We start from the raw sequence: 20,757 nt of genomic DNA, 5'->3' as shown, positions 1-20,757 counted from the left end.
CTCACTGTGGCTTTGGTTTACATTTCCTTATAGGCTAGTGATGTTGAGCACATTTTCATGTGCTTATTCACCATTTGTATATCTGTTTTGGTGAAATATGTATTCAAATCCTTTGCCCATTTTTAATTTTTTTAATTGTAGAGTTGTGGGAGTTCTTTGCATATTTTGGATATTAATTCTTTCATCAGATACATAACTTGTGGATATCTTCTCCCATTCTGTGTTGTCTTTACCCTCTCTTAATAGTGCCCTTTGGTGCACAAAAAAATTCTAATTTTGACAGTAGTCCAATTTATCTAACTTTCTTCCTTTTTTTTTTTTTCTCGAGACAGAGTCTCACTCTGTCACCCAGGCTGGAGTGCAGTGGCTTGATCTCAGCTCCCTGCAACCTCCACCTCACAGGGTCAAGTGATTCTCCTGCCTCAGCCTCCCAAGTAGCTGGGATTACAGGGGCCCGCCACCACGCCCAGATAATTTTTGTATTTTAGTAGAGACAGGGTTTCACCATGTTGGCCAGGCTGGTCTCAAACTCCTGACCTCAGGCGATCCGCCCGCCTCAGCCTCTCAGAGTGTTGGGATTACAGGCGTGAGCCACGATGCCCGGCCCTAATTTTTTGTTGTTGTTGCTTGTGCTGTGGCGTCATAACCACTGCCTAATTCAAGGTCAGGAAGATTTACCCCTGTGTTTTCTAAGAGTTTTAGCTCTTACCTTTAGGTTTTTAGCCATTTTTAATTAATTTTTTATATGAGGTGGAGTAGTGTTCCAACTTCTCTTCTCCATGTTGTTATTCAGTTGTCCATCATGATTTTTTGAAAAGACTATTCTCTTCCACCTTGAATTGTCTTGGCACCCCATGTCAATTGAATGTGGTTTATTTCTACACCCTTAATTCTATTCCATTGATCTGTATGCCTTGACTACTATTGGTCTGAAGTTAAGTTTTGAAATTGAGAAGTGCAAGTCCTCCAACTTTGTTCTTTTTCAAGGTTGTTTTGGCTATTCTGAAGCCCTTGAATGTCCATATGAATCTTAGAGCCAGCTTGCCAATTTCTGCAAGGAAGCCAGGTGAGATTTTAATACAAATTGTGTTAATTCTGTACATCAATTTGGGGATTATTGCCATATTAACAACAGTGTCATGCTGGGTGCAGTGGCCCACACCTATAATTCCAGCACTTTGGGAGGCCGAGGCGGCCAACATAGGGAGACAAGCTGATCTCAAACTGCTGGGCTCAGGCGATCCTCTCACCTCGGCCTCCCAAAAAATAATTTTTAAAAAATCAGCTAAGCATGGTGGTGTTCACTGTAGTCCAAGCTACTTAGGAGACTGAGGTGGGAAGAACTCTTGAGCCCAGGAGATCAAGGCTGCAGTGAGCTATGAGTGCCACTGACTCCAGCCTGGGCAACAGAGGGAGACCCTGACAAAAGAGAGAGAAAGAGACAGAGCGAGAGAGAGAGAAAAGAAAAAATAACCTTAAAATGTTTTTCAAGACCCAAGTTTCCATGTCACTTAATTCAGTCTCTCCTCAGGCAGATTAAACACTGAGATCTCCTTATATCCACTTAACCCCAGAAATGTAGTACAGTTCTTGGTACAGAGTAAGAACTCAATATATATTGGCTGAATGAACAAATTAAATGAATTGGGATGAAATGCTTATGTGACAGTCTCTACAACCAGACTGTGAGAACATCAAGTACAGAGAAGATGTTCTATTCATCTTTTTTCCTCCAGCACCTAACACAGTATCTAACACAAAGTGAATGTGTACTAGATGCTATTTATGAAACTGTAGACAAGAGATAAATACTTTATTTCAAAAGTGCAAAGAAGGGAAGATAAATCACATTTCTTTGTATCACGTAAACTTGTACCAAAGACTTATGAATAGATTTATGAATTGGAGTAGAAAACATAGACATTTCTACCTTGAGGATATAGAAGGGAACTTAGGAAGTGAGAAGTCAGGTTACCCTAGTCCTCTAGGGTGCTTAAAGCTAACTAGTCCCGTGAATGAGAATCTAACCTATGTGAAAATCTCCAGCCTATACCTGTACAGCATCAGCCCTGGGACAACACAGTCAGGGGCAGGCTGTAGTCACATCTCTTAGCCTCAGAGTACACACCTGTCAGGGAAAGTCCTGATGGCCACAGTGAAAAAGGTCATGGGTGGAGAAAAGCAAAGTAGGAAGGATCATTTGAAGCACAAACAAATGGGGAAACTGAACAATCTCAGTATCACCACATCTGCTTCAAAAATGGCACACCAACTCCCTTCCAAAGTGCATCGTTACACTGCACCATCGCGGAAGAAATGGAAGAGCAGGATGGGTTTGGCTGGCTGGAGTCACATCTTGGGGAAGCTGGCCAGGTTGGCAATGCCACAGGCGTTGTTCTTATTTCGAGCCATGAGGATATATCCTTTGTTTCCCCAGTTTTCTCCCCAGCTGTAAGACCAATCAAGAAAAACACTTAGTACTCTCAGTTTATTTATTCATTAAAATATTTACTGAGTATTGTGCGAGGTACTGATGGTACGCAAAAATGAATATGATGTTTTTTATCTTTAAAGAGTTTAAAGTCAAGAAATAGGGAGAAGGCATAATACTGTAGGTATCAAAGGAGGGAAAGATTCCTTCTGATCAAGAGAATCTCAGAGGCTTGATGTAAGAGGTGGCATTTGAGCTGAGCCAAAAGGCTGAGTAGAATTTCGACCTGTGGGAAGGGGATGTCAGTGGAAAGGTGTGAAATGAACAACAGAGGCAGGAAGGTGTGGGGCACTGTTAGGATCATGTAGCTGAAAAGCAGCGTGCCTAACAGGGTGTAGTGGGAGAGATGTCTGGAAAGGCAGATTGAGATCAGATTGAATTACCTTTACTGCAAGGTTAAAGAGCTTCACCTTTACTCTGTGACCCATCATAGTGAGGAGCCAGTGAGGGATTTTGAGTGGGAGAGTGATATGATCAGAGCTGTATTTGGGGACTATTAATCTTGAAAATGTAAGTTTAGAGCATAAGAAAGAGGCTGAAGCTGGTTTTTGGGAGTAAACCCCATAGGAGAGATGGATGAAACTATGAGAGTGGATGAGATTACTAAGGAAATGAGTAGCGAGACTAGAAGACAAGAGAGACGACGTGAGACAGAGGAGAGAGAAAGGAGAGAGAAGAGATTGTCTGTATATCTTCCTGAATTGTTTTCAGTCCTCTTTCCCCAACCAGCAACTTCTTTAATTACCCAATACATTTTATGTAAAACCTGTACCCTCCCCCACTCTCCCCTCCTCCAGGGGCCCCCAGTGTTCCTGATCCTGCCCGGGTGTGTCTTTTCTTCCTCCCAGCTCTCTTGGAAGCTATCTCCACACATGGCACCTGATCATGAAAGAACAGGGTAAGTGCTTGGACCTGGGAGTCAAGAGAAGGGACAACACAGGACAGAAGCTGTGGGAGACATGGGAAGATGCTCAGGTTCACCTTGAGTTGGAAATGTGATATAAAAAGTTGCTTCAGGTTTGAACAACACCACTGCGTGAGTCTGTGAGCAACCCAGAGTTTAGGGCTCCTGCTTCTTGGAGGGCACTAAGGACAGGAGATTTAGCCAGTGCTGCTGCCAGGTTAATGGTGATCAGCCAGGAAAGGAAAACTATAATTGTTATTAATCTGCCCCTCCCCAAAAGTCACAAGGTGCTAAAGAGAAATGGGAAGCAAGGTACCCTGGAGTTTTCTTTGTTCCCCAACATAGGAACGTAGACACTTAACTTTTTTGTTTATATCTTATTTCTAAAAAATGTTTCTCTTCACAATCTTTGTCAAGTTCTTATATACGTGTATCCTAAGTGTATCTTGAAGGAAAAAAACTGTTCAAAGGAATATTAAACCTTTACGCTGTTCCCCTACTCTTAAAGACAGACTGCTAATGGAAACCGCCCTAAGAAACTGATCACATTAGAGACAAAAGAAAGTAAAAATATGTAATTCCAAAGCTCCTGCTGGTTCTTTGTACTGCTTTATCTCATGGTTAGTTAGGTCTGTCTTATTGGGCTCTGAGCTCACTGAAGTGTCATCTGCTCATTGGTTTATGTATGTCACTAAGCACCTTGCACATAGGGAGCATCTGCCCAGCACATAATTGAGCACTACTGTCTGGCGGATATGGTTTGGATGTGTGTCCCCACCCAGTCTCATGCCGAAATGTGATCCCCAGTGTGGGAGGTGGGGCATAGTGGGAGGTGTTTGGGTTATGGGAGTGGATTCCTCATGAATGGCTTGGTGCCATCGCCTTGGTGATGAGTGAGTTCTCACTCTATTAGTTCATGCAAGAGCTGGTTCTTTAAAGAGTCGGCACCTCCCTCTCTCTCTTGCTCCCTCTCCCACTATGTGACATGCCTGCTCCCTCTTTTGCCTTCTGCCATGAGTAAAAGCTCTGAGGCCTCATGAGAAGCTGAGCAGATACTAGTGCCACGCTTTGTATAGCCAAACAAACCTCATTTCTTTATAAATTACCCAGTCTCGGGTATTCTTTTGTAGCAATGCAAAATGGACTAACACACTGGCCATTAAGTGTCGGACTCAGAATTAAGAGTCTCTGACTGAGAAGATAGAAGTGAGAACCCTGAGATAATTTTTTCTTGATTTGGGATAGAGAAAGGAGTATCGGGAAGCTGGAGGTGAGGTTGAGTGTTAAAAGGGTGACTGAATAACGAAAATAGTGTTCCCATCATTACCTGTTTTTAATTATCCAGTGCTTGTTTCCCTTCTGGATTCCATATCCCACTGCCAAAACCGCATGGTTCAGATTATCACTATTGCAGCTTTCATCATAATACACACCTAGAATACAAACTATCAGCGTGAGGCTCTATGCAATCCAAGGGTCACCCTGTGGGGTCTCCCAGTCTAGGAGACTGTTTGAAGAATTCCATCCATGTCAGGAGGGTTTACCACAGAAATGCTGCTCCATACTGCAGCAGTTGTTAATTTCTCTCTGGCCACCTCCATCTGAATACAAAAACTAAGTACTGAAAATACCCAAGATCCTTCGAGAAGCCATCAAGTTTGTATCATAAAAGACAGTGCTCTATAGGATCAGCAGCTTCTTACCTTTGCTGTAAAACTGGAAGGAGGTCAGGCTTGCATCAATGGCCACAGAGACAGGTCCTACTCGGGCCACTGCCCTCTTCAGGGCTTTCTCATTCCCCTCGGGGATCTCTCTGTACCCTCTGCATTTAGCTGCCTTGCCTGTTGGGTTGTACATACAACTCTCCTCCTGGAAGAAACAAGATTGTAATAGGACTAGAACAAAGCAATAGGCAATGAGTCAGTGAGTGAGAAACTCAACCAATATTTTGAGTGATGCCAGTGAACTGAGGCAGCAGTCTAGGGTTTCTAGAGAGGGTCTGTTCTTCCTCAGAAAAATGAATATGAAAAGAGGATTCCCGCCTTCTACCACACATAAAAATCAACTACAGACCAGGCGCGGTGGCTCATACCTGTAATCCCAGCACTTCGGGAGGCCGAGGCGGGTGGATCACGAGGTCAGGAGATTGAGACCATCCTGGCTAACATGGTGAAACCCCATCTCTACTAAAAATACAACAAAATTAGCTGGGCATGGTAGCGGGTGTCTGTAGTCCCAGCTACTTGGGAGGCTGAGGCAGGAGAATGGCGTGAACCTGGGAGGCGGAGCTTGCAGTGAGCCGAGATCACGCCACTGCACTCCAGCCTGGGCGAGAGCGAGACTCCATCTCAAAAAAAAAAAAAAAAAAAAAAATTCAACTACAGGTGTTTTAAGACATAAATGTGGGAGGAAAACCTGGAAAACAGTAGGGAAAGATTTCTGAAATAAGATTTTTTTAAAAAGCATAAACCACCTTCTGGCCACATAGTATGTATTAGCCTCAGGGGGCAGGAAGGCACCAGCTGCTGTGTGCGTAGGAGGCCAAGGCCAAGGCTTAGCTAGAGAGAAGACCTGGGCGCTCTGCACCTATATCAGGGGAAGTGGTGTGATCCTTGTGCTCTCATCAAAGACAAAATATGAAAGTACATAACAAGACACTAAAATAGATTAAAGAACTTAGCAATTTAGCTAGTTGATTTTTATGACTTCCAACACTATATTTTACAGGTAGTTAGCAATGTTTCACTGGCAAGCCACAATTATGGAATCAAATAATAGCCCATGTCAAGGTGGTGTATTCTTTTCAGCAATTCATTTTCCTACAGACTACCCCTTCAGAACCCTAAGGTTGCATCCACAAGAACATATTATCTACTACTCAGGAGGCTGAGGCAGGAGGATTGTTTGTGCCCAGGAGTTTGAGGCTTTAGTGTACTATGATCATGCTGTGCATAGCCACTCCACTCCAGCCTGTGCAAGATAGTGAGATACCCTCTAAAAAAATACATTATCTAACATTATCTAAATATTAACAGCAATAGCAGCATTTGATATGCTATTTTAAGATTACAGTGGTTTACTGCCTTGATATTTTTCAAGATACCTTTGTTTCTGCCATGTGCTCCAAATCCCTGATGCCTCCTGGTGCCAAAAATTACACAGAATTACAAGTGAAACAGAATATCTTGGAAATTGACTCAAAAAGATGTTATGTGATGATACTTTAAAGTCAGAATAACCTGCATTATAGCTGGAACAAACTTATAATACCATCCCTTTAAAATGTTATCTGGCTGACGCCCTGTCAGATCTCTTCTTTTTATCTTTTTATTTTTTGAGACAGAGTCTCTGTCACCCAGGCTGGAGTGCAATGGCATGATCTTGGCTCACTGCAACCTCTGCCTCCTGGGTTCGAGCAATTCTCCTGCCTCAGCCTGCTGGGATTACAGGTGTGCACCATCACACCTGGCTAATTTTTGTATTTTTAGTAGAGATGGGGTTTCACCATGTTATCCCAGCTGGTCTCAAACTCCTGACCTCAAGTGATCTGCCTGCCTCAGCCTCCCAAAGTACTGGGATTATAGGTGTGAGCCACCATACCTGGCCACATGTCTTCCTACTTAAATTTTATTTTTTCTTACCTTTCTCCATTCATAAATGAATAAAACACATTACAAAAATTGCAAAGGAAAATTAATCATTTTACTGTATTAAAATTAACTTTTCTTTTTTTTTTTGAGATGCAGTCTCGCTCAGTTGCCCAGACTGGAGTGCAGTGGCGCGATCTCGGCTCACTGCAAGCTTTGCCTCCCGGGTTCACACCATTCTCCTACCTCAGCCTCCCGAGTAGCTGGAACTACAGGCGCCCGCCACCACGCCTGGCTGATTTTTTTTGTATTTTTAGTAGAGACAGGGTTTCACCGTGTTAGCCAGGATAGTCTCGATCTCCTGACCTTGTGATCCACTTGTCTCAGCCTCCCAAAGTGCTGGGATTACAGGTGTGAGCCACCACGCCCAGCCTATTAAAATTAACTTTTCTGGTTTGAAAGACATCATAAAGAGAATAAAAAGACAAACCTCAATTTTTAAATACATAGTATTGGTATCCAAATATTCTTTTTAAACTTTTAAGAATTGCTAAGAAAGAGAAAAAACAACCCAATTAAAAATGGGTAAGAGGTGGGGTATGGTGGCTCACACCTGTAATCCCAGCACTTTGGGAGGCTGAGGCAGGCAGACCACCTGAGGTCAGGAGTTCAAGACCAGCCTGGCCAACATGGTGAAACCCTGTCTGTACTAAAAATACAAAAACTAGCTGGGCGTGGTTGTGGATGCCTATAATCCCAGCTACTCAGGAGGCTGAGGCAGGAGAATCACTTGAACCCAGGAGGTGGAGGTTGCAGTGAGCCAAGATCGCGCCACTGCACTCAAGCCTAGGCGACAAAAGCAAAACTCCATTTCAAAAAAAAAACAAAAAAAAGGGTAGGCCAGGCATGGTGGCTCACATCTATAATCCCAGCAATTTGGGAGGTGGGAGGATTGCTTGAGCCTAGGAGTTTGAGACCAGCCTTGGCAACATAGCGAGACAATGTCTCTACCAAAAAAAATTTTTGTTGTTTTTGGGGACAGGGTCTCACTCTGTCACTCAGGCTAGACAGCAGTGACATGATCATAGCTCACAGCAGCCTTGAACTCCCAGGCTCAAGTTGTCCTCCCAACCAGCCTCCTGAGTAGCTAGAACTACAGGTGCACGCCATCATACCTGGATACTTTTAAAAAAATTTTCTGTAGAGATGAGGTCTTGCTATGTTGCACCAGGCTGATCTGGAACTCCTGGGCTTAAGTGATCCTCCCGCCTCAGACTCCCAAAGTGCTGAGATTACAGGCATGAGCCACCATGCCTAGCCTCTACAAAAAAAAAAATTTCAAAGGTTTTTTGAAATTGGTGGGCATGATGACATGCACTTATATCCTACCTATTTGGGAGGCTGAGGCGAGAGGATTGCTTGAGCCCAGGGAGTGGAGGCTGCAGTGAGCTATGACTGTATCACCACACTCCAGCCTGGGCAATAGAGTAAGACCCTGTTTCAAAAAAAATAAAAAGAAAAACAAATGAGCAAAAGATAAAAACAGTTAATTCACTGAAGAAGAAATGCAAATGGCCAGATAAACATACTGATAAAAAGGTGATTGAATGGGATTTCTTATACATTGCAGGTATAAATTTTTCCAAATATTTTGGCAAACAATTTGACATTGTGTAATAAAGCTGAAGATAGACATACCGTAAGACCCAGACAATTCAGTTCCAAGGCATTATATCCTAGTAAGAAATTCTTGCACATGTGCATAGGAGACATACCTAGGAATGTTTGCAGAAGATAAACATCCCTGGTAGATACATCTTCCATTGTTACATTATGAATTATACTGTCTTATCTCCTTAAGTGTCCATTTCCTTACCTATACATTGAAGATAAGTCTACCTTACAGGGTTGTTATGAGATTAAATGAAAAAAAGAAAAAGAAAAAATGCACTAAGGACACGGCTTAGAACACAGTAGCCATCATTTTTATTCTCAAACTTGCTATCCCTGTTTCAGAGGTTTCTGTTGTGAAGGCCCTACATTATATTATCTATCAGACCCAGCCCTATGTGTATTAAAAAACCCCTCAGGTTGCCTCCCTTTCAGATACGATTTCCTTCCTATGACTAGGATCATGCAGGAGGAACTGAGTTAATCCCTTATCTCTTATATGAAGCAACTTGTTTTTTCTCTCATTTTATACGTTAGCATGTAAACTTACATAATTTGCTGAAATGTGAAAACTCACACTGAGATCACATAAAATAAAGCCACACGATTTGTGAACATAGCATGGTGGGTTTGTGGGTTTGTTGTGGGAGTGAGGAATTGAGCAGAGGGTTATAGAACCCTGCTCAGAAGTCTATGGGGTAGGTAGCCTAGCCTCTGTTTTCTCTCCATGGCAGAGAGGCAAATAGAAGCTATAGTAGCTTACGATACCCTAAATTCCCCCAGATTGTGGAAATCTTCTTGGCCTTCTGTGGGAAATTATTCCATCAAGAAAGCAGGATAGGATAACAGAAAACAGTATTTCTGGAATTGTTTCCAGTACAAAATATCATGCTGGGGAAGGAGGAGCCGACAGAGCTGTGTAATTGTGTGGAGCAATCTCACCTGTCCCACATACGGGTAGGCATCTTCAGAGTCAATACCCCGGTTCTTCTGCACATATTGGAAGGCATTGGTCATGTAGCCCCCTCCACAGCCATCATTCTCAGACACACAATCCACTAGGTTCTGGGGACTCAGATTTAAGAGTTTGCCAGTTTTCTTCTTGAGTTGGCCCTCCAGGGCACCCACAGAGCTAAAAGCCCAACAGGAACCACACTGACCCTGAGAGGCATACAGAGAAACTATCAATCTTTGCTGTTTACATTTTCTATATCTTCTCTCTACCTGCCTGAAGAAATTGCATGTGTTCTAAAAATTTCAGCACAAATGTTGTCTTTGTTGTGAGTCTTCCTCTTCCCCTTAGTATCTGTTGCATTGTTCTACTGCTATTGATTTTTGCTACCATTTTTACTATTAGCTACAGTAAAGCAGAGCACAGTACCAGCTTTGGAGGCATTTGTCCTGGGTGCTAACCCTGACTTTGCCACCCAGTAGCTATGTGACCCTGGGTGAGTTACTAAACTTGCCTGTGTCTCAGTTTCTCTATGCATAAAATGTTGTTATGAGGATTAAAATATTTAACTCATGTAAACAGTTAAGAAGTTCCTGACAATAAAATCTCAAAAAGTATTAGCTATTATTGTTTGTGCAGCTAGATTGTAGATTTTTCTTTCTTTCCTGTTCTATTTTTTTAGATTGAGATTTCCTGAGGACACAGGTTGTGTCTTAGTCATCTTGAATCTCTGCTGCCTAACACTGCATCTGGTAGGTTCTGGGGGTCAAAAAGTGTTGTTAAATGAACATTAAATCAATTGTTTATCTTGCTGATACAATCCTGTGTTGTTTGGGTTGTGAAAAAACTGACATTCTCATGCTAGTAAGAATGTAAGATTGCAAAAACTTTTTTGGTCTGGGCATGGTGGCTCATGTCTGTAATCCTAGCACTTTGGGAGGCCGAGGCAGATGGATCACCTGAGGTCAGGAGTTCAAGACCATCCTGGCCAACATGGTGAAACCCCATCTCTATAAAAATAGAAGGCCGGGCGCGGTGGCTCACGCTTGTAATCCCAGCACTTTGGGAGGCCGAGGCGGGCGGATCACGAGGTCAGGAGATCGAGACCACGGTGAAACCCCGTCTCTACTAAAAATACAAAAAAAAAAAAATTAGCCGGGCGTGGTGGCGGGCGCCTGTAGTCCCAGCTACTCGGAGAGGCTGAGGCAGGAGAATGGCGTGAACCCGGGAGGCGGAGCTTGCAGTGAGCCGAGATTGCGCCACTGCACTCCAGCCTGGGCGACAGAGCGAGACTCCGTCTCAAAAAAAAAAAAAAAAAAAAAAAAATAGAAAAATTAGCCAGGCATAGTGGCGCGTGCCTGTAATCTCAGCTACTCGGGAGGCTGAGGCAGGAGAATCACTTGAACCCAGGAGGTGTAGGCCAAGATTGCACCACTGCACTCCACCCTGGGCGACACAGTGAGACTCCATCTCAAAAAAAAAAAAAAAAAAAGGAAAAGCAAAAGAAAAACCAGAAACAACCCAAATGTACAGAAACAAATGAGGTTAAATAACGGAATGGGAATGGGGAGATGTACCTTAATTCCCTGCCCTCTCTTCCTGGTGCCCTTTCGCCTCAAGAACAAAGCAGCAGAAAAAGGAAAAGGTCATGCCAGATTACATATGCACACCCAGAAGAAAGGAGAGTACCTGATTTTTGACAGGAGTAACATAGCCTTTCTTTCGATAGTCAACAGAGTCTGGGGCTCTACCTTCCCAGTCTGGGATATAAAGGGTGTCATTACTGCGGGAATGAGATGGGGGTACTTTGAGTCCAGTCATCTTCTGAACCACCTCTTCACTGGTCTGAGACAAAGAAGAAAGAGGCCAGGCATCAGCAGGGAACTAAAGCAAATGGTGCAGGTGGGACAGGAGGTGAAGCTATACTTACCATGTCCCCCAAGTGGTTCATAGCCAGTTCATATGTATGGACACCAAGAGAAGCCTCAAGGTTATGGATGGAAATATACTTCAGGTTTTTTTCCCAAATTAAACGCCGAGAGATTTCATCCACCTAAACAAAGCATAGTCAGTACTTGCATAGACTGTGTAGTTACATATGTAATATTGTGAAGGGTTTTAGGAGAATAAAGGAAACTCACAATCATAAAAGTTTACAGTTTAGTTGGGGAACTAACCATGGAATTATTAAGAGCCTGCAAGAAGAGATAATATGTAAACAAATACAACACAAAGCTCTGGAGAGACAGAAAAATTGTTTATAGATTAATAGCATTAATCTTAGAACTGTTCCCAAAAGAAAAATGTAACACACTTATAAAGCAAAGGAAGGATACAGTTTGACAGCGGATGATTTGAAGCATAGGAATGAAAACCGTATGTTAACATGAGCTAGGGAAGAGGGACTGATCTGCTTGGAATAAAGCATTTGGATTGAAGAAGGGAGTCTGGAAGCTAAGATGGGAGAGCTCAGGTCTCAGCCTTCCTGCCATGCCCCCTCCAGGACACCAGGCACCTTGTTGTTATATTGCTTCCTGTGGGTCTTCTTCCATAGCTCCCAGTGGGTGTCCAGTATCTCCTCAGGGTACAGAGCAAAGCTCATCACAGGTAGCAGCAGAACCTTGAGCCCCCACATCCTGCAGAAGAGTGTAATTAGGGAAAACTCTTCCATTTGGCAGGGAAACAGAGGAAAACTAGGGTTTATGAGGAAGAGGAAGGTAGACGGAAAAAAGGTGATAAAACAATGATAGTCAGGAGGGGCCTGTGTTTAGATAGGGTGCTGGTACATCTGGTTCCAAGGACTTTGATCTAGGGAGATTTTGCCATTTCTCTCTCTCTCTCTCTCTCTCTCTCTCTCTCTCTCTCTCTCGGGAGATTTAGCCAACACACGCACTCTCTCTCTCTCTCTCACACACACACAGGTACACAACCAGAAATGGGATAGAAACTGGACAATCAGAATGGGCTCAGTGCCTGTTTCCTCTAGGGTCCCTAGCAGGCTTGGAGACAGACAAAGAGCAAGGTGGTAGTGGGGTTCAGAATACGCAAAGGAGAGATTTCAGTCTAAGTTTTGCTTCCTGATCATTTCTTCGAGGCATTCTTCTCTTTCTTGCCTAAATTCTAGTACTTTCCCAGATCTTGTCAGAAGAGGACAAGGGAAAATATGACAATGTTTCCTGTTTTCTGAGACATTTTATATCTCCTCATTCTCCTTATGCATTTCTTTCTCCTTTTTCTCTCCCCTCCCTCCTTAGGCAGGAAACTGCCCTAATCTTAACCAGATGCTGCGGGCAAGGTTTTTTTTCCCGACAACAAAAACCCACTGTGGCTGCCGCAAAGGACAAGAAGCCTCAGATCCGAGGTTTGTTAGAAGAATGTTCAGACTGAAAAGCAATGTTCTATGATGATGAAATTCACAGCTTTTCATAAGTTTACTCTAGTTAGCGTCACTCATTTCTTGCATTGACTTTCTTAATTACAAATCCTCCATTTTAAGAACAATTTGCAGGCTGCAGCATGACATATGGCTTACACAATTGCTTATAGTCCATTTACACGTAATTTTGCAAACTGGCAAAATGTCCAGTAGGACATTTAAAAACTAGAGTGTTAAGGGCTTTGAGATGTCTCAGTGAATAGGAAGCACTGAGCTACCACCTCCCCCATACCACTCTCCTCCTCCTCACTAAGGAGTTAACCCTTTTGATCCTTGTTGGCCAAAGTAGAAAACGCTGCAGAAAGGCCACTCTTGAAGGATGGGCAAATGATTCCCTCTATACTTTGCTTTTACTAACAATCATGTATGTATATATATAAACCATACAAGGAATTCTACAGATTTCCAGGCAGATTTTATTTAGCCAGGGAATGACCTGAGAAGTGCATCTCTGTTTTCATCTGCAGAGGCTAAAAGTTTATTGTGATCTTCAAGTCACTACATCCCTAATACTCAGAGAATTGACAGGAATGAAAAGCTAAAAGATCTAGGAAGTTGCAAACGTTACCTGCGGATGGAAATCTGTTGTCTGGCTTCGTTTCGGCAGCAAAGTGTGGGCACACCATCAGGGGTGCTAGATTTATTCCATCGGGATTGCGGAAGTCAGCTCCAGTGGTCGGCTGGAAAATTTGGGTAAGAGGAGGAGGCGGGGATAGTAATGCTGAGAGAAGGAAGGGTAGGGAGGAGGGAAGGAGGCAGTGGATCTGTAGTGTTTCTGTGTGTGTAGCATGTGTGCCAGGGTAGGGAATTACTAGGTATTTAGTCTCACAAGACTGTCTTTGGTGGCAAATAACAAGACCTCAATATCTATTGACTCAAATAGGAGCTTACTTTCTCTTTTGGAGAGTAAAAGGACACAGCCCTAGTCTCTCCCATCCTTCAGTATCTTTATTTTAATATTGGGGGATTACATCTTTTCCTACCCCTTTCCTGCTATGATTTACCTCTCCAACATTGAAACCTATTTTCAAATTTGTGTCTGACTCTCACCTCTGGGATGCGGCAATGAACATAAAAGGCTATAAAAGAATAATGTAATGGAAGCCATAGGCTCCAGAATTCTTTGTATTTTTATAAGCTTGTTGGTTGCAAGTTGTCATTACTTCCAGGCAGAAGAATAGTTTTCCCAGCCTCATGTGGTTTTGCTGAAGGAGGATATGCTCAGAAAGTCCAGATGAAACTGTCTTTAAAAGTAACCAAAAACAGCAGTCCTGGTTATTTATGACAGCACTTGAATCAATGCCGTAAGTTCTGATGGACTCACATGTGACTCTGTTGCTAAAACTCTCAGGTGGTGGGATGCCCGATAAACATCACGTCTCAATTAAAATCCCCAATCTAGGACAAGTCACATGAGCTTCTCCAAATGCTTCCCCAACATCCAGGCATGTGACAGATCATAAGAATCTAGCTGAGTCCTCAAACCACACCCCAAACTTCATTTTCTTCCATAAACAGATGTGGAGAAGGAGGAAAAAAGGCTTCTTGGAACAGAAAGGATAAATGGGATCTGTAATAGACTCAGTTTCTAGCTGGATTCCATGCATAAACCCTCAAGAATACAGGCTTATGCCTCTGGATTTTAAGAGCTGCTAATGGGCTAGGCGCGGTGGTTCACGCCTGTAATCCCAGGCCTTTGGAAGCCAAAGCATGTGGATCACCTGAGGTCAGGAGTTCGAGACTAGCCTGGCCAACCTATAGTGAAACCCCATCTCTACTAAAAAAAAATACAAAAATTAGCTGGGCATGGTGGCGCACACCTGTAGTCCCAGCTACCTGGGAAGCTGAGGCAGGAGAATTGCTTGAACCCAAGGGGCAGAGGTTGCAGTGAGCCAAGATCGTGCCACTGCACTCCAGCCTGGGTAACAGAGCGAGACTCCATCTCTCACAAAAAAAAAGTTGCTAATGAACCAACATAGTCTCCTAGAGGGAAACCAGGTCCAGACTTGAACAGTTTAAATTTCACTCATTTTAATCCAGAAAAGGACATACTGGGGGAAGGCATCCAGATGTGCCCTAGTGGTTTTCAAGTCCCAATTCTTCCCCTCTCTCCCAAGAACCCGGGCAACACCCACCCCAAAACCCCCACCTCATGGTCAGAGCATTCCTGCTGATGTTACTCAGAATGTGTCAGGATCAGGAGGACAAGTGAGGGGGAGGCGTGCAATGTGATCAGAACCCTATGATTTCTGATTCCTGAAATTAAAGACACAATGTGCCTTATGTTTGTATGTCTGGAGCTTAAACTATAGATTCCTCTAGTTGTGGGTGCCTGTTGTTCATTAACTGGAAAGGAATGATAAAGCCGCAATCAAGATCACACAACACAAGAAATTTTACAAAAGGAAAAAATAATTTGTTTGAAAATCTTTGCTACATGTCATTATTTTTGCCACTGTAAAGCTTAGCACAGATGCCAGCAATACAGAAATGGCCAACAAGAAAACAAAACAATCAAAAATAAAACCCTGAAGGAAAAGCAAAAACAAAACCCCCAGAGCATCTTCTCGCTATCCTCCCCTTCCCCAAAAGCCCTATAACTGTACAATATTATAGTCCTGATCACATTTAAAAACAGTCGATTATTAAAAAACACGGGTTCCATTGGAAACTCAACTTTTTGGTTTCATAAACTGTGATATAAATATATATGTATACTGTAAGTGTGCACATAGAATAAAAAAATAAACTGTCTCCTTTTTTACTCCACTACCTGGCACCAGATTGGAGACATAAGAAAGGGAAACCCAGCAAATGGACATTCTTTTGGCCTCTTCAAGGCCATCCTTGCTCCTCAGTCCCCTATGACTACATTTAGTATATCTCATTAATTCAGTCTTGCACTTTAGCTACTGGCCAAAGCCAATTAAAAAAAAAAAAAAGCTGGTATCTACAACTGTTACCTGAGGAAGGTAAAGGGTGAGGGTAGTAACCTGTATCCGCATTTATATGGCTATTGTTAATTACCAAGTGACCCTGCTGAGAAGGGTGTCCAGGCCCCATCTATCATATGGAATTATGATACTTGCACTCTGAAGCAAAACCCAATCTCAAGATTGGAGGGAGCAAAGAGGAAAAACCTCTTAGGGCCAGAGAGACTTAAATCTCCGTTTCTTGCTAAACTGGGTATTTTGAGTATGGGATGAAAGAGGCTACTTTGCAAGAGGGCTTCGTATTTGGTTTACACTCCAACAATGAGGATTTTCACTGGGACGGCTAATCCAAGAAGTTGAGTTTCCATGAAGAAATAACCTCTACAGAACACACATCATATGTGATTCTGACAGAAAAATGCAGCATTATCTTTATGGCCAAGTCTCAGGTTCCAGAAAGTGTTTATCTTGCCAGCCTATTTAGGTAATGTTTGCAGATCTTCCAGATAAGGTGAGAGCACCAAAAGCAGGAGTAACTCAGCTTTATCACTGAATGTGTTTGATAACAGACAACTGTATCAACAGCCGACTTTCTATATTTGCTTTACAGGTGTATATTGGCTGGGCATGGATGCAAGCGCAGCAAAGACATTTATTTAAATATTCTTTGGCTGCAATACTAAGTGGAAAATACCTGGAAGATTTAACTCCTTAGGACTCTTTGAAAAGTACACAGAAAGACAAAGGTAAAATCGGGGACAAATTTTGCATAACTCCCTAATAGGAGAAAGACTGAAATACAGACGCACGTGCACGTGCACACACACACACATACACGTACACACACATACACACTCTCTCACTTACTCACGTTTCTTTCCAGAGGGATTGCTCACAGGCAGCAAAAAGAGCCTATGCTCACTTGCTAAAGCCCCATATACACCTACCATGTTTCATGGTCCTCATATATGAGGACATTTCTCCTCTCCTCCACTCTCTTCAGAATTTCTTTCCAAAAACAAGCCATACTATCCAAGGCAAACAGTGGATGTCAGGTTCTTCTAACCTGACTCTTGATCTTAGCACAAATCAACACTATACAATTTCAGGTCAGGAGACATAAGGAAAGGTGTTTTAACTTCACCCAGCCTCAAATTTTCAGGGAGTCCTAAGAGCCTTGGAGATTCATTCCATTTCTTCTACAAATGTTACCTTAGAGAGGCAACAGAGCAGGGGAACAGCCAGAAGGGAAAGGGGGTCCATGTCAGGGGTGAGGGAAGGGAAGGGAGAGGAACTTTTATTCTGTTTACAGAAAGATTTGCTTTTTAAAAACAAACAGTGATTTTTTCTCCCCCACCCCTTATCCTCACCCCAATAGTTCTATTCTGAAAAGGAGGGAAACATAGTTAGATCAGGGAATTCTTCATTGTTGTAGCTGTTGCTCTGATCTCCCAGCATGGACAGCATCTCCTGATAAAAGAAAAAGATTAAGTTTGGGTCACACACCTTGATCTCTTACACTTAGCAAGTTCTACTCCACCATTCCCCTGCACTACCATCCCTGACCCCGAGTCTTTGCTGTGCTGAGCTCTTAGCCTTCCTTACTTCCAACAACTTTGACTCCTTTAGATCGCAGCCTTTTTTTCCTAATCCCTTCTGTCTTCCTCCTACAGTTCCACCTTTTTCCTTTTCCTAGTTCTCAATATTTTCAAAGGGAGAAAAATCTGCTTGCTGTATTTCATATAACCCCCTATAGACATCTATGGAGTCTCTTATCTTGTTTTCCACCAAGACCTGTTTTGCTTTCTTTCAATCTTTGCTTTAAACCAGCTCTTCCTTTGTCCTGCCTAAGATTACTCCATTCACTCTTCCAGTCCCTCAAGACTTGTGTAAATAGACCATTATGGCTATAATCATTATGTTCTATTTCATTTACTTCTTATAATTTTTTAAATGGAACACTTCATGAATTTGTGTGTCACCCTTACGCAGGGGCCATGCTAATCTTCTCTATATTCATTCCAATTTTAGTATATATGCTGCTGAAGCGAGCACTACTTTTTATTTTTAATCATTCTGTCTCTTTTAAACCCAAAGCTACTGTGACTTGGGTATGTGGAGCTATTTGAATGAGCTAAAGTAACTTTCTTTGGCATCTTCCTATAGTGCTAAATTTGTCTGTTCTGGTTAAATGGTATGTATCACACTCAATTCATACTCCTTTTTTGTTTGTTTGACAGGGACAGGATCAGGCTAGTTGCTCAGCCTGGCTTTGAACTCATGGCCTCAAGTGATCCCCTGCTTCAGCCTTCTAAGGGGCTGACATTATATACACAAGCACCACTGCATCTAGCTTCCGCAATCTTTTCAATAACTGACAGTGATCCCTACATTTATCCCTCTCTGTCTTCTCACATATACCCCCAACCAAACACCTCAATTCAGGCATGCTTCCTTCACTGTCTCTCCTCCTCCTGGACCCTTTCTCTCCCAGCTTCTAATTTTTGAAAGTCTTTTCACTCTTACCTGGAAGACCTCAGGCTGGCCAGGTTGCTGTGCTGACGGTTGTTGAACGTGTTGCTCACTAGAACTTGAACGATGATGAGGCTGCTGGCCCTGCCATTGTGGCCAGACACCCACACCCTCTGCTGTCCGTGTCTGGAATTGTCCTGCAGTCTGTCCAGTCTCAGGAGCTAGAAATACAGCAAGGAAGAATAAACAACTCCAATCTACACAATTCCATTGTGTACTAATGCCACAAGTAAACAACTATAGGTAAGCCATTAATTTTACCTAGGATAACTCTGTCCTTCTCTCTGCCAATCAATGCCCTTTCTATCTCAAAACTCAGCCCTAAATTAATTATTCTTCTCCAGGCAGCCTTTCCATAGAGTTCTTTACTCATTTAGGTTAAATGTGCATACTATTAAATGTATAAAAATTTAAATGATTTTTGTTATAGTATTTTTCATGTGGGTAGTTTTTTTTCTAAAGTATTTTTCATGTGGGTAGTTTTTTTTATTTTTATTTTTATTTATTTATTTATTTATTTTTTGAGACGGAGTTTCTCTCTTGTTGCCCAGGCTGGAGTGCAAAGGCGCGATCTCAGCTTACCGCAACCTCCGCCTCCCAGGTTCAAGCGATTCTCCTGCCTCAGCCGCCCAAGTAGCTGGGATTACAGGCATGCGGTACCACGCCCGGTAGAGACAGGGTTTCTCCATGTTGGTCAGGCTGGGGTTGAACTCCCAACCTCAAGTGATCCGCCTGCCTCAGCCTCCCAAAGTGCTGGTATTACAGGTGTGAGCCACTGCGCCCGCTGGTAGGTTTTAAATTCTAAATAGATTGTCACCTTGCATTTCCCTGCAATCAGGTCAGTGTACCCAGAACACAGGCAAACAACTTTAACTACTAAATCCTTTCTCTTTAGCGGTGCGATTTTCCTGTTACTCTCCTTATGGTCTGGACTCACCAAAGTTAGATCCACGATTGGTGAGACTAGGGTAGGCAGCAGCACCAGGCGATGCAGTTGGGGCACCAGGGAGGGACATGGAGCTGAAGGAGGATGGAGTCTGAAAGCTGCCCACACCAAACTGGGAAGTACGAGTCTTAGCAGTAGCCTGGGTAGCCACCTGCTAAAGAGAGATGGAGAGGGGATACAGAACAAATACAGCATTAACATCATTGCACATACCATGCCTATGAGAGTCAACACTGTCAATCACTGCATCCTTCTGAACCAAGCTCATCACTTATTTCCTACTGTATATTTCTTCCAATTAACTCTCAATCTCTCGACACTATTTTTTAGGCAGCTGAGATAAAAATACAAAAAACAATGAACTATGGGATTAATAAAAGTTGTAAGAATTAAATGAAAGCATCTTATAAACTATGAAGTTATATAAAACTAGAGGCATTCATAACAGTAAAGTATTATATGCAGGCCCGGTGGGGTGGCTCGTGGCTCATGCCTGTAAACCCAGCACTTTGGGAGGCCGAGGCAGGCAGATCACCTGAGGTGAGGAGTTCGAGACCAGCCGGGCCAACATGGTGAAACCCCCGTCTCTACTAAAAATATAGAAATTAGCTGGGCATGGTGGCACGTGCCTGTAATCCCAGCAACCCAGGAGGCTGAGGCAGGAGAATCACTTGAACCCGGGAGACAGAGGTTGCAGCGAGCCAAGATTGTGTCACTGCACTCTAGCCTGGGCAACAGAGCGAGACTCTGTCTCAAAAAAACAAACAACAACAAAAGTACCATATGCAGAGAAAAAATACTCTGCACCATTATTCAGTCTGTTCTGCATTCATTTGTTCCTAATGATGTATTTTTTATAAAAACTATTTTCTCACGAGAGTTGTGTATATGCATTATAGAATATTCGGAAAGTGAAGGAAAATATAAAGAAAATAAGAATCATTCATAATTCCATGGTTAACATGTTTGGATAATTTCTTCCAGTTTCTATTTTCTCATGCATTTTGTTCACAATTGAGATCATATTGCATATAACATTCTGGAGCCTGCTTTTGGTTTTGACTTTTTAAAACTATTACTTGTATAACATAAATATATAGTAATATTAAAGAATCTTTCTTTAGACAATGTATTTACTGTGCATTATATATATGAATATTATATAAGACTTTTTCAGCTGGGTGCGGTGGCTCATGCCTGTAATTTCAGCACTTTGGGAGGCCGAGGTGGGCGGATCACGAGGTCAAGATATCAAGACCATCTTGGCTAACACGGTGAAACTCCATCTCTACTAAAAATACAAAA

General features: G+C 42.6%; 2 protein-coding genes and 1 non-coding gene across 15 annotated transcripts in view; all 3 read right to left on the bottom strand.

Annotated features, from left to right (window-relative positions):
• Positions 1–1,762: 1,762 nt before the first annotated feature.
• CTSK (cathepsin K) lies at positions 1,763–14,775 on the bottom strand. Of its 4 annotated transcripts, XM_030824625.1 has the most exons (9): positions 13,610–14,775; positions 12,121–12,241; positions 11,747–11,800; positions 11,536–11,658; positions 11,295–11,450; positions 9,596–9,814; positions 5,099–5,264; positions 4,723–4,828; positions 1,763–2,449 (listed from the first exon to the last, which is right to left on the bottom strand). In XM_030824625.1, the coding sequence occupies exons 3-9, from the start codon at positions 11,750–11,752 to the stop codon at positions 2,350–2,352; spliced, it is 876 nt and encodes a 291-aa protein (XP_030680485.1). In that variant the 5' UTR covers positions 11,753–11,800; positions 12,121–12,241; positions 13,610–14,775; the 3' UTR covers positions 1,763–2,349. The 4 variants fall into 4 exon arrangements, with proteins under 4 accessions (XP_030680485.1, XP_030680483.1, XP_030680484.1 ...); XM_030824623.1 differs by lacking the exon at positions 11,747–11,800; XM_030824624.1 differs by having other exon boundaries at positions 11,747–14,775.
• A 280-nt stretch (positions 14,776–15,055) lies between these two features.
• ARNT (aryl hydrocarbon receptor nuclear translocator) overlaps positions 15,056–20,757 on the bottom strand; it is a 63,550-nt gene continuing 57,848 nt past the window's right edge. For 7 of the 10 annotated variants that reach the window (XM_030824614.1, XM_003259191.3, XM_030824616.1 and 4 more), the window contains 3 exons: positions 19,444–19,606; positions 18,501–18,667; positions 15,056–17,444 (listed from right to left, as the gene is read on the bottom strand). In XM_030824614.1, the coding sequence (XP_030680474.1) occupies positions 17,355–17,444; positions 18,501–18,667; positions 19,444–19,606 (420 nt within the window). In that variant the 3' untranslated portion in view covers positions 15,056–17,354. The remainder of the gene's footprint in view (positions 17,445–18,500; positions 18,668–19,443; positions 19,607–20,757) is intronic. The other 3 variants (XM_030824615.1, XM_003259192.3, XM_012511083.2) reach the window with 3 other exon arrangements.
• Positions 17,922–18,029, bottom strand: LOC115837710. The gene has a single exon (XR_004032770.1). It is a non-coding gene; the product is annotated as a U6 spliceosomal RNA (small nuclear RNA).

The sequence above is a fragment of the Nomascus leucogenys genome, chromosome 12 (assembly GCF_006542625.1).
Source record: "Nomascus leucogenys isolate Asia chromosome 12, Asia_NLE_v1, whole genome shotgun sequence".
In the NCBI taxonomy this organism is placed as follows: Eukaryota; Metazoa; Chordata; class Mammalia; order Primates; family Hylobatidae; genus Nomascus; species Nomascus leucogenys.
This window is presented reverse-complemented; position numbering and strand designations above follow the sequence as displayed.

Coding starts and splice junctions, on each gene's coding strand:
- CTSK (XM_012511094.2), bottom strand. CDS start 12,276: ATGGAAGAGTTTTCCCTAATTACACTCTTCTGCAGGATGTGGGGGCTC. Junction 11,451..11,535: donor TGAACCACTTGGGGGACATG/GTAAGTATAGCT, acceptor TCTTTGTCTCAG/ACCAGTGAAGAGGTGGTTCA. Junction 5,265..9,595: donor CCTACCCGTATGTGGGACAG/GTGAGATTGCTC, acceptor TGTTTCTTCCAG/GAGGAGAGTTGTATGTACAA.